Source organism: Neodiprion lecontei, chromosome 4 (assembly GCF_021901455.1).
Source record: "Neodiprion lecontei isolate iyNeoLeco1 chromosome 4, iyNeoLeco1.1, whole genome shotgun sequence".
Lineage (NCBI taxonomy): Eukaryota > Metazoa > Arthropoda > Insecta > Hymenoptera > Diprionidae > Neodiprion > Neodiprion lecontei.
In genome coordinates, this window is record NC_060263.1 from 31,802,775 (window position 1) to 31,816,514 (window position 13,740).

General features: G+C 38.6%; 2 protein-coding genes across 2 annotated transcripts; both read left to right on the plus strand.

The window, feature by feature from the left end:
• The first annotated feature begins 1,749 nt into the window (after nucleotides 1–1,749).
• LOC107223274 (D-altritol 5-dehydrogenase) lies at nucleotides 1,750–5,831 on the plus strand. Its single transcript, XM_015662906.2, has 5 exons — nucleotides 1,750–2,131; nucleotides 2,877–3,134; nucleotides 3,369–3,606; nucleotides 4,998–5,179; nucleotides 5,270–5,831. The coding sequence occupies exons 1-5, from the start codon at nucleotides 1,994–1,996 to the stop codon at nucleotides 5,471–5,473; spliced, it is 1,020 nt and encodes a 339-aa protein (XP_015518392.1). The 5' UTR covers nucleotides 1,750–1,993; the 3' UTR covers nucleotides 5,474–5,831.
• Nucleotides 5,832–10,013: 4,182 nt separating this feature from the next.
• On the plus strand, nucleotides 10,014–12,697 carry LOC107223278 (D-arabinitol dehydrogenase 1-like). Its single transcript, XM_015662909.2, has 5 exons — nucleotides 10,014–10,402; nucleotides 10,590–10,844; nucleotides 11,010–11,247; nucleotides 11,661–11,842; nucleotides 12,134–12,697. Exons 1-5 carry the CDS (start codon nucleotides 10,265–10,267, stop codon nucleotides 12,335–12,337), a joined length of 1,017 nt encoding a protein of 338 aa, XP_015518395.1. The 5' UTR covers nucleotides 10,014–10,264; the 3' UTR covers nucleotides 12,338–12,697.
• The last annotated feature ends 1,043 nt before the right edge of the window (nucleotides 12,698–13,740 follow it).

A 13,740-nucleotide genomic window follows, 5' to 3' on the forward strand; every position in this document is an offset into this window, starting at 1 on the left:
TCAAATGGCCCGAACCCCGATTCAGTATAGCAGTCTGCCTTCGAGAACATGATTCGCGAAAATTGATTTTTACTATGCCAGTGTAAGACCGCGGTTCGTGCCAACTGTTTTTTTTTAACTTTGGATACTGATTAAAAACACAATTAAGATATTAAAATGACGAAACCGTTTGCCGTGCCAACTTTTTACAACTTCACGAATAAATTTTTGTAAGCCATATCGTTTTGCAAGGACGTGCGTACGGACTTTCTTTTTAATTTTGAAGAAAAAAAAAGTATTTTCGATATTTTGGCACTTACACCGTTTTTCTGTGCTATCCGTCAACTATTCGTTTCGTTCACGATAGAGTTGACTTCATAAATATTAAGAAACTATGTGTCATGGATGTTGTCAAAACTTACGATTAACGCATATTCAAGAATTTATCTCATCTTCGATTAGCTGAGTAAATTTTGGACTTCATTGCTCGAGTAGTTTTCGAGTTATTTGAATAACGAAATGAAAAAATTTAACGAACGATCTATTTTGTGAAATTTATAGGCGCGAAACACATCTGAGCGGAAAGTTCTTAGGCTGGCCCTATCAAGGTCAGCGAAATTAACCATTTTTCAACCACATAGAAGACGATGAAAATGTTATCTCAGCGATACAAAGTATCATTCATTTACGACATTCAACGCAGACGATTGGCGTTCTCCACACCATTTATCTTCACACGGCCGTGAACTTTTGCCGTTTATCTGCATTTAGCGATTTCATGTCAGAGATCACAGAAATATCAAAATAGAGTCATACCATTCGGCAATCATTATTTTCGTTTTCATTCTGAAGTGGTACCATGCATGTGTGGCATTATATTAAAGGCATCTTTCCTCGAATTGATTCTTTCCTTTATGTCAATCGTACATCGAGGAAAAGACCAATGTTTATACATTTAGGTCAAGGCGGTTCATCGAGGCGGTTATTTTCAACTTAGAACTGACGAGATTTTCTATTTGATTAAACCGATATTTTCCGAGTTATTTGGGTATTAAAATTTAGAAAATAAAATTTCATCCAATATAGTTTGCTGAGCTCCAAATGCACCCAAGTGGCAGGTTTGTAAGCTGCATGGTCCACAAAGGTCAGCAAGATAAACCACTTTTGAGTCACAAAACATTCATCAGACATTTTAACCGAATACAGTTGCGCGTATAAAAAATATAAGAGGGAAATATAGTTCAACGAAATCTTGTTTATGTATTTTGTTACTTGTATTTCGAACTCACACGCGATATGTGCCCGTCTTCAGGCATGCAGTGTGATAACTGCAATGTGGTATCCATGTCGAGAAGAGATTCTGCTGCAGTGCTGTGCGTGTGTGCAATATATGTAGCATGCAATCGGAAGCAGAGGATTTTTTACGGGCACGGTAAAAAGCTTGCTTCAACCTTTAACACACAAATGTAATGCGATTTCTGTTGTTGTTGATCAGAGCTTTGATCTGTATCAAAGTGAATTATCGTGACGTAAGGCAGTTCATCATTTTATTAAATCCAGGACTTAGAAACCGTTGGAAAACGAGCTGTGCTGGATTAATTAGCCCTCGTCACTTCATACGCGATCGAACGGTTGCCGCTTATTGGGTGTCCGTTTTAGCTGGGAATAATCGGTCAGAGTTGTGACACTTGAGCAAATCGAGGAATACGATCGAGTGGAGGGGGTAGGGAATACTCGAGTGACGGTTGTAATTTGAACAAATAGTTTTTACGCCTTAAGTGTAGAACGTGAAGTTTAACTCCCCGCTATTGTATTTATGTATTTTATTGGTAGCTGTCTTATCGAGGCCATCGCTCAAATACCATAAACTGTGTTGAGCCAGGGCTTCTCTTATAAAGCTTGATCCTTGTCGATCCACTTGCACTTCAGTTTATTCGCTGATTGTGAGTCAACGCGTTGAGCGGACCGGTTCTGCTTTTCCTTACAAGATCAACAGACTTTTCATTTCGCTAAAATGGAGTTCCTCAGTTTCGATTCAAGAACGAAATCGTTAACATTGAAGAAGGGTGAGATCCCGGTACCAAAGCCTGACGAAGTTTTAGTCAAAGTTGCATATTCTGGTATTTGCGGAACGGATTTACACATTGTTGAGGTACTTATGAAATTCAAATAAAACGAATCCACGACCGTGATATTGTGAACTACATTCGGAAACTTGTCAAAACCTTTATTGACTTCAGACGAATATACGACGCATATTCAAAATCGCAGAATTGAGGGGTATAGTTAACAGAGACAGCAAAGTGAGAAGGTTTGGGCTTTCCAGATTTGTAGGCATATGAACATCTTCGGAATATTTAACCGATTTTTCATCTCAAACGCGAACTTCTGATTATTTCTGAATAATTCTAATCACATTTCTTCAGATCAAGTTTTTACTTACCAAACGATGTGTAGAATTTTGTTAACCTCCATCACTCGTCGAACATCAGACCTAATTACGTATGCTATATTTTAATTAAAATGATGGATTTAAAACGCGCGATACTCTATATTTTTTAATATTAATTTCGAAACCAAAAAAATTCCATCGTGGAGCAGAACGTTCAAGTACGACCGGCGTATCGGCAGTCAGAGCATATATACAAGAAGAATGGCATTGAATGAAATTTCAGTGTATTTTTACACTCCCAAATGGATAAGTATTCGTTTGTCACGAATATTTATCCGTTTCTCTACACGCCTAACAAAGAACTCGATGTAGTCACATATAGATATAATATTTTAGGACAGATTCCGAGTGATATTCAGCCGTACTTACGCGATGGATTCGATTTGGAAATTCATTGGCCATGAAGAAGCTGCGATGTAATATCGGCTCATTTTTTTCCTCACAGGGTTCATTTCCCTGTAAAAGTGACGGTCCTGTGACATTGGGTCACGAGTTCTCGGGCGTTGTTCAAGCCATTGGTTCCAAGGTGACGGTGTTTTCGGTTGGACAGAAGGTTGCCGTTGACCCAAACAGCGGATGCGACACTTGCACGTTCTGTCACAGTGGCAAATATCATTTCTGTCAAAGTGGCGGAATACACAGTACGATTGGAATATTTCGCGACGGAGGTTGGGCCTCGCATTGCGTTGTTCCAGAGTCGCAGGTACCTGAAAAACAAAGAATTTTCTTTCACTACGCCATATCCTCGCCATCCATATTGCATCAACCAATTTCATCAAGCATATGAATTTTATTTCATTTCTGTTATTCTTACCAAATGATTTTACTTGGCAGTGAAATATTCGCACTAGGCTTAGAAAGTGTCCACTATTGACAAAATTCACTCATAACCATGGCTTTTCGAATTTCTTCTTCACCCTCGGCTTGTCTTTTCAAGGTTCATTTAGTTCCGGATGGTGTCGAACTGCCTCAGGCATCACTTGCCGAGCCATTGTCCTGCTTGGTGCACGGATGGGACATAATAAATCCAGTTCACGTTGGATCCAGAGTTTTGGTAATCGGAGCTGGTATTATCGGCTCCCTTTGGTCGTGTCTTCTGCATCTTCATGGGCAACGAAAATCTGTTACTGTCAGCGAGCCGCAGGCGAAGCGAAGAGAGCTGTTTGGAAAACTGGGTGAGCGCGTAGTTTCTTATTTTTAGATGCAAGAGAGCTTGTAGACTTGACTATTTGACACGATTTTAATGTGATATGGACGAATCCGTCGTTCTAAGCTATGCGAATTCATATTTGTCCTTAGCAACGAAAACAACAATAATAATAATTATGATAATAATAGTAATAACAACACAATCGCTCCAGTACCACCATACCCTTTCGGACATGTTCCGATAAAAAAGCATTAGGTCGAAGGTGTCACAATCGCCCGAATATTGCGAATGAACCTTTTACTACATTGTGGACTAGTATCGCTACTCCAAGGTCTCCCGTACTCAATTGTTGAAGTATTTATAGACCACGAATCGATCGTACGCTTTTCTATTTAGTTAAATTGATAGTATAATGTGTAACGGCTGGTCGCGTTAACACGTACACTGTTACAGATATATTTCGGATTATGAAACCTGGTGTAATTGTGGTCATATCGCTAGTGTAACGGTTTACATTCAACTTATGCCACTTGTTGGAACGCTGGGCACGATTCTTCGAATTTGTCATTCAGTCGGAGAAAAAAATATGACACATTCTGATCTACGAGAAATTCGAAGAGCGCAATTCAGTTTCGCAGTAACGATGCCTTAAATATTAATTGTTGAACCGGAGGTTTCTTTCTCGCCAAAAAATCTTTCATAAGAATCACTAAATAGAAAAATTTACAGTATTGCATCTGAGAAAAGAATCGTTGCCACGTTTCACAGTTAGACCAATGAGAGGTGTGGAAACCGCAGACTTCAAAACACACGTCAAAATCAGTCAACTTGAAATAAAATTTAACAGCTGAATCGACTTGAATAAATTGAGTGGAAAATTTTTCACGGACGAATAAATTCAATTCAACAAATAACCGATTTTTACATACGTTAATAGAAAATATCAGCGAATTACTATACCTCTAATTAAATATTGCCATTACTGAGTTTCGCTGCCGTACATATTTAAAACGGCAAAACGTGAATAACCGGTTTAAGTTTCTTTAAGATTTCAGGATTTTTTAGAGAAACGGTAAGCCTTAAAATAAACGCAGGGTTATCGCAGTTTGATCATAGTTTCTTTAAATAATAAGGAAAGAATTTGTGAAAATATTTCCGTATCTGAGGAGCCTTAGATTATACATGTACGTATGTACGTATACATACTTACACATTTTTTATCCGATAATTTTCTTGCTCGCTAATCCTGCATATAGGCAACCCGCATGTCTAATACGAAAGGCGGCGACATGTTAAAAATTATCAAGGGGTATATAGTGAGCGGCGTGTGGCTGCGACTTTCGAAAAACGAAAGACTGAGCATTTCTCAATTGAAATATCATGTTAATTATCGCGTGTGCGTCTTTTTACCTCCAGGTCTGGATTATAAGGCGGTCAGTCCGACAGATTTGAAAGGCCGAGAGTTCGATTTGGCGATAGACTGCAGTGGTTCTGGACCTGCTATCGAGTCGGCCATACCGTTGCTGGGCAGAGGCGGTCGCCTGTGTATATTCGGAGTTGCCAGTCCTCAGGCGGAAGTGAAATTCAAGCCATTTGAGGTGGGCTGATACCGATCGTCGCAGGTTTTACCCTGAAAAAGAATTCAATCAAGCGACGAATGAAATGTCATCGAACCGTTTTGATTTCAGGCTTACATGAAGGAGCTGCAAATCGTCGCCGTTAATATCAACCCGTTCACTTTCCCAAAGGCGTTGTTATTGCTGAAGGCTATGGCCGATACCTACCTCAATTACGAAAAACTGGGAATCGGTGTCTACTCACTGTCGCAGTACCAAGATGCTCTTGATGCTCTGAAAAGTGGTGTCATCAGCAAAGCAATATTTAAGGTTTAACCCTTGGGTGTAGTTTGAAATCGCTTCCTATACTTAAATAGCGTGATGGGTACACGCACAAGTACCTTCGAAGTATAAATTTACGGAGATAATTTTACGAGTCGTGCAGGACATAGTTTGTCCAAAATTTTCATACATGTAAAACTGCGCGTAGATGAGTTACTTGCGCAACTGGCGACATCAGTGATCTTGATCTAATTTAGTAGTAAAAAATGAATTATGTGGCAATATATTACGTGCGTGTACTATAAAAGAACAGCATTTAAATTAACTATGTGGAACCGTTATTGGCGGACTTTGTTGAGACTACATGCACTTCTGACAAATTTTGATGAATAAATTATTCTGTATCCTAGAACTGGTCGGCGTTTTCTTTTAGAATGAATCACTTTTTGCAATGGAATGGATCGACAAATAAACACACGATGAATGATCTTGGAAATCGACTTACTTTAGCAGATTTTCAAAGCATATTGGTGAACTATAAAGTTACTTTGCAAACAGCTTTTATTTAACGTAATTTACATTTAAAATGAGCAGCGACGAACCGTCGTGTTATGATTAATGGAGTTAAAATTAATGCAAAGCTGATAAGGAGCTTATTTCGTGGCTGTGAAATTATGTACAGGCTCGTCACTCTGCAATAATCACTCATGGATCCATTTGTTAGGACGAGCGGAATAATTTTGAATTTTTTCACTCAAATTTTCATTCCATTCATAATCGATTGCGATAGACAGCCAGTATAACGAAGAAATTCCTTACTGATAATTATTGTGTAATAATAATCGATGCAAAGATTCGGACTCAAGTGCTCAAGCACATTAAAGATGACCATATGAATTTGGTAAAATTTAACTGCAAGGGTCCATACAATTGTTCAGAATTCATCGTACCGGAATCGAAAACATAATTTTCGAGTAGTTTTCCACTTTTTCTTATCAATAAATGTTTGATCATCTTTATCTACAATCATTTACACGTCGCGTGCTAATATTACATACTTGTAGGTAAACAACACCAGCCACTTTGTATGTTTTATTGCATACCTTATTTAAAGATAATCAGTATCAATCCTGAAAGATTAAAGTACGCACACGTTGCAATGTTTGTTTACTGCGGCGATAACAGTGATTGAGGAATCATACGGTTGTTTTACGTAAATTTGGTGAAAAAAAATTCAAACAGATTATTTCTTTCTATCTTGTGTTTGCAAAATTTGCATCCAATGTAATTTCACACTAGATGCAAGTAGCCGTAGATAGGAAGGAAGGATTTTTACGATCTAAAACGAATCTTCCTGGATTTTGGATAAGTACATCAAGATTACTTTATGATTATAATCACGCCCATTTCACCCTACTCAAACTTAACATACCACTGGCATGTCAATAGATATAGGTATGTGCGTATAATTCAACGAATTTCAGCGTTGAATATATTAAGACGTCATCCTGAATTTCACGATCAACAGAAACGCCCCATAAAGAATAGAGTGTCCACTATCTGCAAGAATAATCTTATTGTATAATTTTAGGATCAGCCGATACTTGTTTTCGCAACGAATTCTCGCCAACAGAATCACTCAAATACACCCGAAGCTCCGTACCGTTTTTTTGAATATCCTACTCGAAGGCATCACGCTGAATAAACTTGCGCGAACGAGAAAAAAACATATTTATTATAGACAATTACTTTCCATGAATCCAAAAATTTTATTCACTAAATTTCCATTTCTAAAGAAAGTTACCCGGATACGCGGTTCCAACTTCATCACTTATCTAATATCGGATGCAAAAGTCTAACTTTGCACAGGAGAAGCCTCTATACGATACAGGAGTAGCAGAAATTTGAACAAAGGTTCCTTAAACTAGATCAAGTTGTTTTAAAAAAATTAATTTTTCTTAACATCTCCATTACTTTTTGTAACATCAAGACATATTCTTTGCAGCAATTCTGAATGCAACAACAATTACCGAGCTTTAGAGGTGCCTTTGAATTTTTATACCGGTTAAATAATTCAACTCGTAACGGCAGAACTTTGGTCAAATTTTTTCTAACCACCACGTGTTGTCTGACTATTTCTCCGTGTTTGTGTAGCATTCTTCCGCCTGCCAGATGACGGCATTATTTGCACTACTGTATTCCATGTTGCTTGCTGCCAGATGAAAGCACAGCACGTGAATACGTTTAAATTTTTTTTCGGAGAATGACCCGACAGCGCACTTTTTTAAGAATAAATAACGAACTTATTGTATCGTTTATCTCCCATTCTGATCAACATGTGCATGTCACAATTACTATTGTCGTCTAGACTCAGCAATCAAATATCAACGACGAATTCTCAGTTCGCTTTTCTGTTATTGATAAAGCGCGTCGATATTCGGCATGAATTTTTTTTAGCAATCTTTAGTGTTACATAAAATTGAAGACTTTACAGTAAAGGCCTGTCAATCAACCGCGATGTTACTGATACTGAAGACTCTCACGCGATGAAAATACACCGGGACTAAATGTAGCAACGCAGCGTAGAACCTGCAGGACATACTGTCTTTGCAAGTATAATATTTCATAAAAGACGTGCATTGGCCCGTGAATTTGGCCGATTTGGGACGTAAACGACGTAAAATATCATTCGCATTTTCTGTTTAGAATCAATATTGGCGCAACGTAAGTCTCATTTTAATTTCTCGTATTCCAAGCGGATAAACAGTGAATAATACAGAAAGTTAAAAGATGTACCTTTTTGCATTCGAACGTTCTTACATCACTTTGTGGGACTTTGACGTCATTCGGCAGCGTTTTTAGAGAAATCACATCGACTTGGGTGAAATATTGATTCCACCAATGATATTCTAATGAGTGAACACGTAATCATGAACGTTCATCCGTTGATTTCATTCGTGATTGTTAGCGAGAAGCAGAGTCACGTTGTGCAATTACAACTTCCGTTTGAAGATGATGTATTCCGTTGGAAATTCAACATAGGAGCTGCCAGGATGGTCGAATAATCATTTCGTATTTTAGAATTGATTTTACGTTGAATAGTAATTTATAGTATTTCCGACATTCTAATATAAACTGAGTTTAGTAGAGAGCGACTGATATACAGAGTGTCTCATTTTAATCAATCCCGTTAAATATCTTGAAAACCGATACTGCAAGTGAAAAATGTTTCAGACAAAAGTTGTAAAGGTCGAAGGGGCAAACAAGATGAAACTGTTAGATTTCACGTAAGTGAACCCGCCAAAGTCAGATGAAGGTCAACGCGTTTTTTTTTTTCAATGGAATGGTATATTTTTTCATTGGCATCTGAAAGGACATCAAATTTTACATAAAAAAAATACTCGTTCGAAACATTTTTCACTCAGAAAATTGGTTCTCGAGATATTTGACTGGATTGATTAGAATGAGACACCCTGTATAATATTTTTGGCCGCAGGTGTTCATGTAATTGTGGTTCCTGATATGATTAAATTTGATATCAAGCTATTTGTAAGTTAATATCAATGGAAAAAAAAATCCAGATAGATCTAATTATCCCCTATACACATTATGATTTCTACGAATTTCTTATCACCTTATCATAGAATAACAATAGGTAGACGTGGCCATTTAGCGCTTTCATCAATAGTTACGGAAATTTCGGGATCAGTCGAGAATAGTCAAGTTACATAACTTTTCCACGCTATTACCATCACGAAAAATAAATTGAATTCTATTTTGCCTCTGTACAATACTTTCTGAGAACAAAAACTTTACAATATTGCCTTCGAGTAACGAGTCAAGTCGGCGAAACGCTATTTTTCCGATGCTATAAAACATAAAATTGAGTGCAATTCCTCGCTGTGTTCTTCACCACTTCTCAAGTTTTTAAACTTTAGAAGGTCTTCAAGTGGGCAGTTTTTACGAAGGAAAACGACCCGATTCCGTTCACCTGATTCGTTCCAACATAATTGCACCATCTTTCATCAGTCACTTCAAAGAGACAAATCTCGAATTGATCAGAATTTCGAATACTTTTTATAAACCTTACCAAAACTTTCAGCATCTGAAAATTTTTGCTACTGTAAACAGCCGGTAATCTTGTTATTTTAATCAGCGCGAACTACTCGTCAACAGGATTCAGGGTGGACTTGACGAACTCCCCAATAAGATGCAGCTCTTTAATATTTTCATGATAAGACGTGCGTGAATGGCCACTCGATGTAAAACTTGTTCTACAACTTTCCAAATTAATTCTAATGAAATTATAAACAGTTCATATACAACCGGAACACCGGTAATCACAACGTGTTATTAATTGTTTGGCCAGGGAATAATATAGATGAGTCAAGATTTTGTCAAGGGAAACAGAGCTGTGAAATTCTCGATTACACATTATAAAGATATTGAGAACTACCTACTGAACACATTGACCTCTGATGTATAGCCAGCCCTCTCTCGTGCAGGCATTTAACGGTTTTTTGACCCCCACTTCTTCTATAATCCGTAGATTTCAACAGCTCGTATTTCGTTTACCATCCACGTCTGCGTCCGAACGCAAGATCTGTCTAAAGTTCGAGAGAGCAGTGGATCACTACTTGGGACATAGGACAGAAGTGTACAAGGTTCACGCAAACAATAATAATCGCGCGAACTATCGTGTACTTTATTGTTATCGGACTTATCAGTCAATAACAGTGTACTGATTTAGGTTTATAAGACCAAAATCTAGCCGAATCATCTCCACTTCGATTCATTTCATTTATTGCGATCAATTGCATTAACCGATAGTAACTACTGCGTGAAATGGAGTTCCTCAGCTTCGACGCAAAGGAAAAATCTTTGAAGTTAGAAAAAGGTGCTGTTCCTGTTCCGGGACCGGACGAAGTTTTGGTCAAAGTTGCATACGCCGGGATCTGCGGGACTGACTTGCACATAATTGAAGTATGGGTTATTAAAATAAAATAAACTAAATGAAAAGAAAAAAAAAAAAAAACGAGCAATCAAAACAGCCTGCGGAGCCAACTGCAGCAATGGATCTTTGTGTCACCGATTATTAACACCTTTGGCAAACAAGGTGTAGGCCACAACATAATGGCTTATAAACCGGGTTGTTTTTCTATCTTCCCAGGGTATCTTCCCCTGCAAATCAGATGGCCCAATAACACTGGGACACGAGTTCTCGGGGGTTGTGGAAGCCATCGGTACCAATGTGACAGTGTTCTCGATCGGCCAGAACGTCGTCGTAGACCCGAACGCCGGTTGCGAAAGTTGCGATTTTTGTCACAATGGGAAATATCATTTCTGTCAAAGAAGTTCACACAAAACTGTCGGGATCTTTAAGGATGGTGGCTGGTCTACCCACGCCGTGGTTCCAGAGTCACAGGTATTCCAGTTTGTAGTTTATTTTCAGAGGTCAATGGCCTTTCGCTTTCACCCAACATGCAAGTTCCAATAACTACACCGACATATCTGATATTCGACTCACTGCAAACGATCGAACCGGTCCAAGCCGCATACCATTTACGGGTCTTACTTTATTTATCTTAAGGTTTTCTTGGTTCCGGACGGGGTGACGTTAGCTCAGGCAGCCTTGGTGGAGCCCGTGTCCTGCTTGATTCACGGACTGGACTTGATTAACCCCATCAACATCGGGTCCAGAGTACTAGTGATCGGGGCTGGCATAATCGGGTTCCTCTGGTCAATCGTTCTGCACTTGCAGGGTCACCGGAAATCCGTCACGATGAGCGTTCGTCGCGAAAAGCGAAGAGAACTCTTCGAGAATCTCAGTAAGCACCGCGCTATTCGGTATGGTCGTCACAAGGGATTGAATCTTTTACAAATAAGAAATCCAGAATTTAGATTCATTTAGATTCGAATTTCTGATTTAGATTTTTCGAATGTCTGAAAAAGCTCAGATACATCAGTAATACTTTTTGATGATATTTTTATACTAAGATTTTTGCCTACAAAATACACAAGCAGAACATAAGGTTCGATTAAATAATGCACGTGAAAATTTCAAACACTAGATAGTCGGTGAACTTTCGAGTAAATAAATCAATACATCGGTTTTTCCCTTTTTCAATGCAGCAAAGTTTCATTAGTGGCATCGATATGAATTGTAGTTGATTAGTTTAGTGATTACAGCTATCTCAACGAGACGTCAATCACGCTACATTGTCGTCTATCGTTTTACCAGATTTGGGTTACCAGGCGCTTACACCAGCTGAATTGAAAGGTCGGGAATTTGATTTGGCAATAGACTGCAGCGGTTCCAGTTCGGCAATGGAGGAAGCTTTGACCCTTCTTGGCAGAGGGGGTCGCCTGTGTATATTCGGAGTGGCCAATCCCAGCGCAGAAGTTAAAATCAATCCATTCGAGGTGAGGCCGTACGAACGGAACTACGAGTCGATAATAATTTGCGTTGTCATTCTATGCGCTGCGAAACAGCGATGCTTGAGTCTTTCGGATAACTTTTAAAATTAACGTTATTGCCATTTATGCATCAATTACAATTTTACACCGCGATCAGTGGCGGCTGCTCTGTTAGGTTGAAATGAAACGTTGAATGCATCAGAAAACGCATTTTTTACACATAGCAAATCTTCTTACTGTCACGGAGAAAACCGTGCCCGAAAACGAATAATAAATAAGGAATCATCTTTCTTGCAGGTGTACGCAAAGGAATTGACTATACTGGGTGTGAATATCAATCCGTTCTCTTTCCCAAAGGCGTTGACGTTAGTGGCATCACTCGCCGATACATATTTGGATTACGAACAATTGGGAATCGGTGTCTTCAAATTGTCACAATATGAAGAAGCTTTGAAGACATTGAAGAATGGCCACATCACTAAAGCAGTATTCAAGTTTTAGATTATCGCATGTAATAATAGAGATAGCAGGTTCATTGTAGCAATTAGCAATATTTGTTTGACTGAACCAAATATGGTGAATCGATGTGTTATTTTGCGTCGAAAAATTTTTTTACACATCTCACCTGATTAGAAAGAAAGACAGCGTAGTGCTTTGCAGATCTTAACAATGAGAAATAACTTGACTCGTCAAGCAAAGCGTTATTTGTTCTTGAATCAACTGAATAATGATTAAAAGAAATGATTTTTTCGTCTCAATATACGTACAATATACGAATCAGAAAAAAAATCACTCTCTGTGTACGCGACATGTACAAACTTCTATAGGTGCAAGTGTAATAAAGACCATTGTTGACTGATACTAAAATATTCCAGAATCATTGTTATTGAATCCATGTAGGATTCGCACTCTATTCGCACAGCATATTCGAAATTCAATTAATTTATAACCTTCAAGCTTTTAATATTTGATCCTTGTCATTGCAGATTTCGCTCGATTCATAACGTACAGTTCGTGTTGATTCGGATAATCACCGATGATTATATCGGATGGGTCGTCGGTAGGGTCATTTAACTTCATTCCCTGCAGCAGAGGTTTGCCTAAGATCGACCAAGATCTTCTTTAATTAAAGAAATCACTAATTTTAACGTTCATTTTTCCAGTCAATTTTGTTTTGCCGAACGATAATGAAATTCGTTGAACGCATGGCATTCTCAACCATAATTAAAATATTAGGGCAGATTACTGTGTTACGCCTTAATACCGATTGCCGTATCTAGCTCGTTAATCTGACATTCGTTCGTGCAGATTAAAACTGCTTTGACCGCCTAATTGCGACGCCACGATCATCAAAGATTTCGATTTCTTCGATTGGTTACGGTCGAGGCGTCGCAACTGGCGTTACGCTCACTACACATTGTTTTACGCATGAATAGCTGAAGTGCTCACGGTGGTCTGGTTACAGGTATTGTACGCATTGAGCAATTCCGCGGTGTCACGATATTTGGTCGCATATAGATATCTTGTCAACGAGAATGAAATCGCTGGCTAATTTGCATCGTACGATTGTGTATACGAGAATCAAAGGGCACGTAAGATTCGGGAATACGCTACTCTGGTATTGGCCCGATACGATACCCACACGTGGATAGAACCAATCATAAGGTGACCCGCGTGTATCTCACTGAATTAGCTCGAATTTCACAATATAATATCGGCGAGTCCTTCGATCGAACTTTCAGAATCGATATGTCCGATGGATGTGCATGATCTTTGTCGTTTGACTGGTTACAAAGTAAAACAAATAATGTACTCGTTCTTCTTGATTGCCTCAATCTTATTTGGAGCGCATACGCCGATGCGAAATACTTTGTTGATTATTTTCAGAGTTTGATTGGTCGATA

What these genes read in the sequence shown, in the direction of transcription:
- LOC107223278 (XM_015662909.2), top strand. Translation starts at nt 10,265, where the DNA reads ATGGAGTTCCTCAGCTTCGACGCAAAGGAAAAATCTTTGAAGTTAGAA. An exon ending in CCGTGGTTCCAGAGTCACAG is followed by an intron (nt 10,845 to 11,009) that starts GTATTCCAGTTT and finishes ATTTATCTTAAG; the next exon opens with GTTTTCTTGGTTCCGGACGG. An exon ending in TTAAAATCAATCCATTCGAG is followed by an intron (nt 11,843 to 12,133) that starts GTGAGGCCGTAC and finishes TCTTTCTTGCAG; the next exon opens with GTGTACGCAAAGGAATTGAC.
- LOC107223274 (XM_015662906.2), top strand. Translation starts at nt 1,994, where the DNA reads ATGGAGTTCCTCAGTTTCGATTCAAGAACGAAATCGTTAACATTGAAG. An exon ending in AGAGCTGTTTGGAAAACTGG is followed by an intron (nt 3,607 to 4,997) that starts GTGAGCGCGTAG and finishes TTTTACCTCCAG; the next exon opens with GTCTGGATTATAAGGCGGTC. An exon ending in TGAAATTCAAGCCATTTGAG is followed by an intron (nt 5,180 to 5,269) that starts GTGGGCTGATAC and finishes TTTTGATTTCAG; the next exon opens with GCTTACATGAAGGAGCTGCA.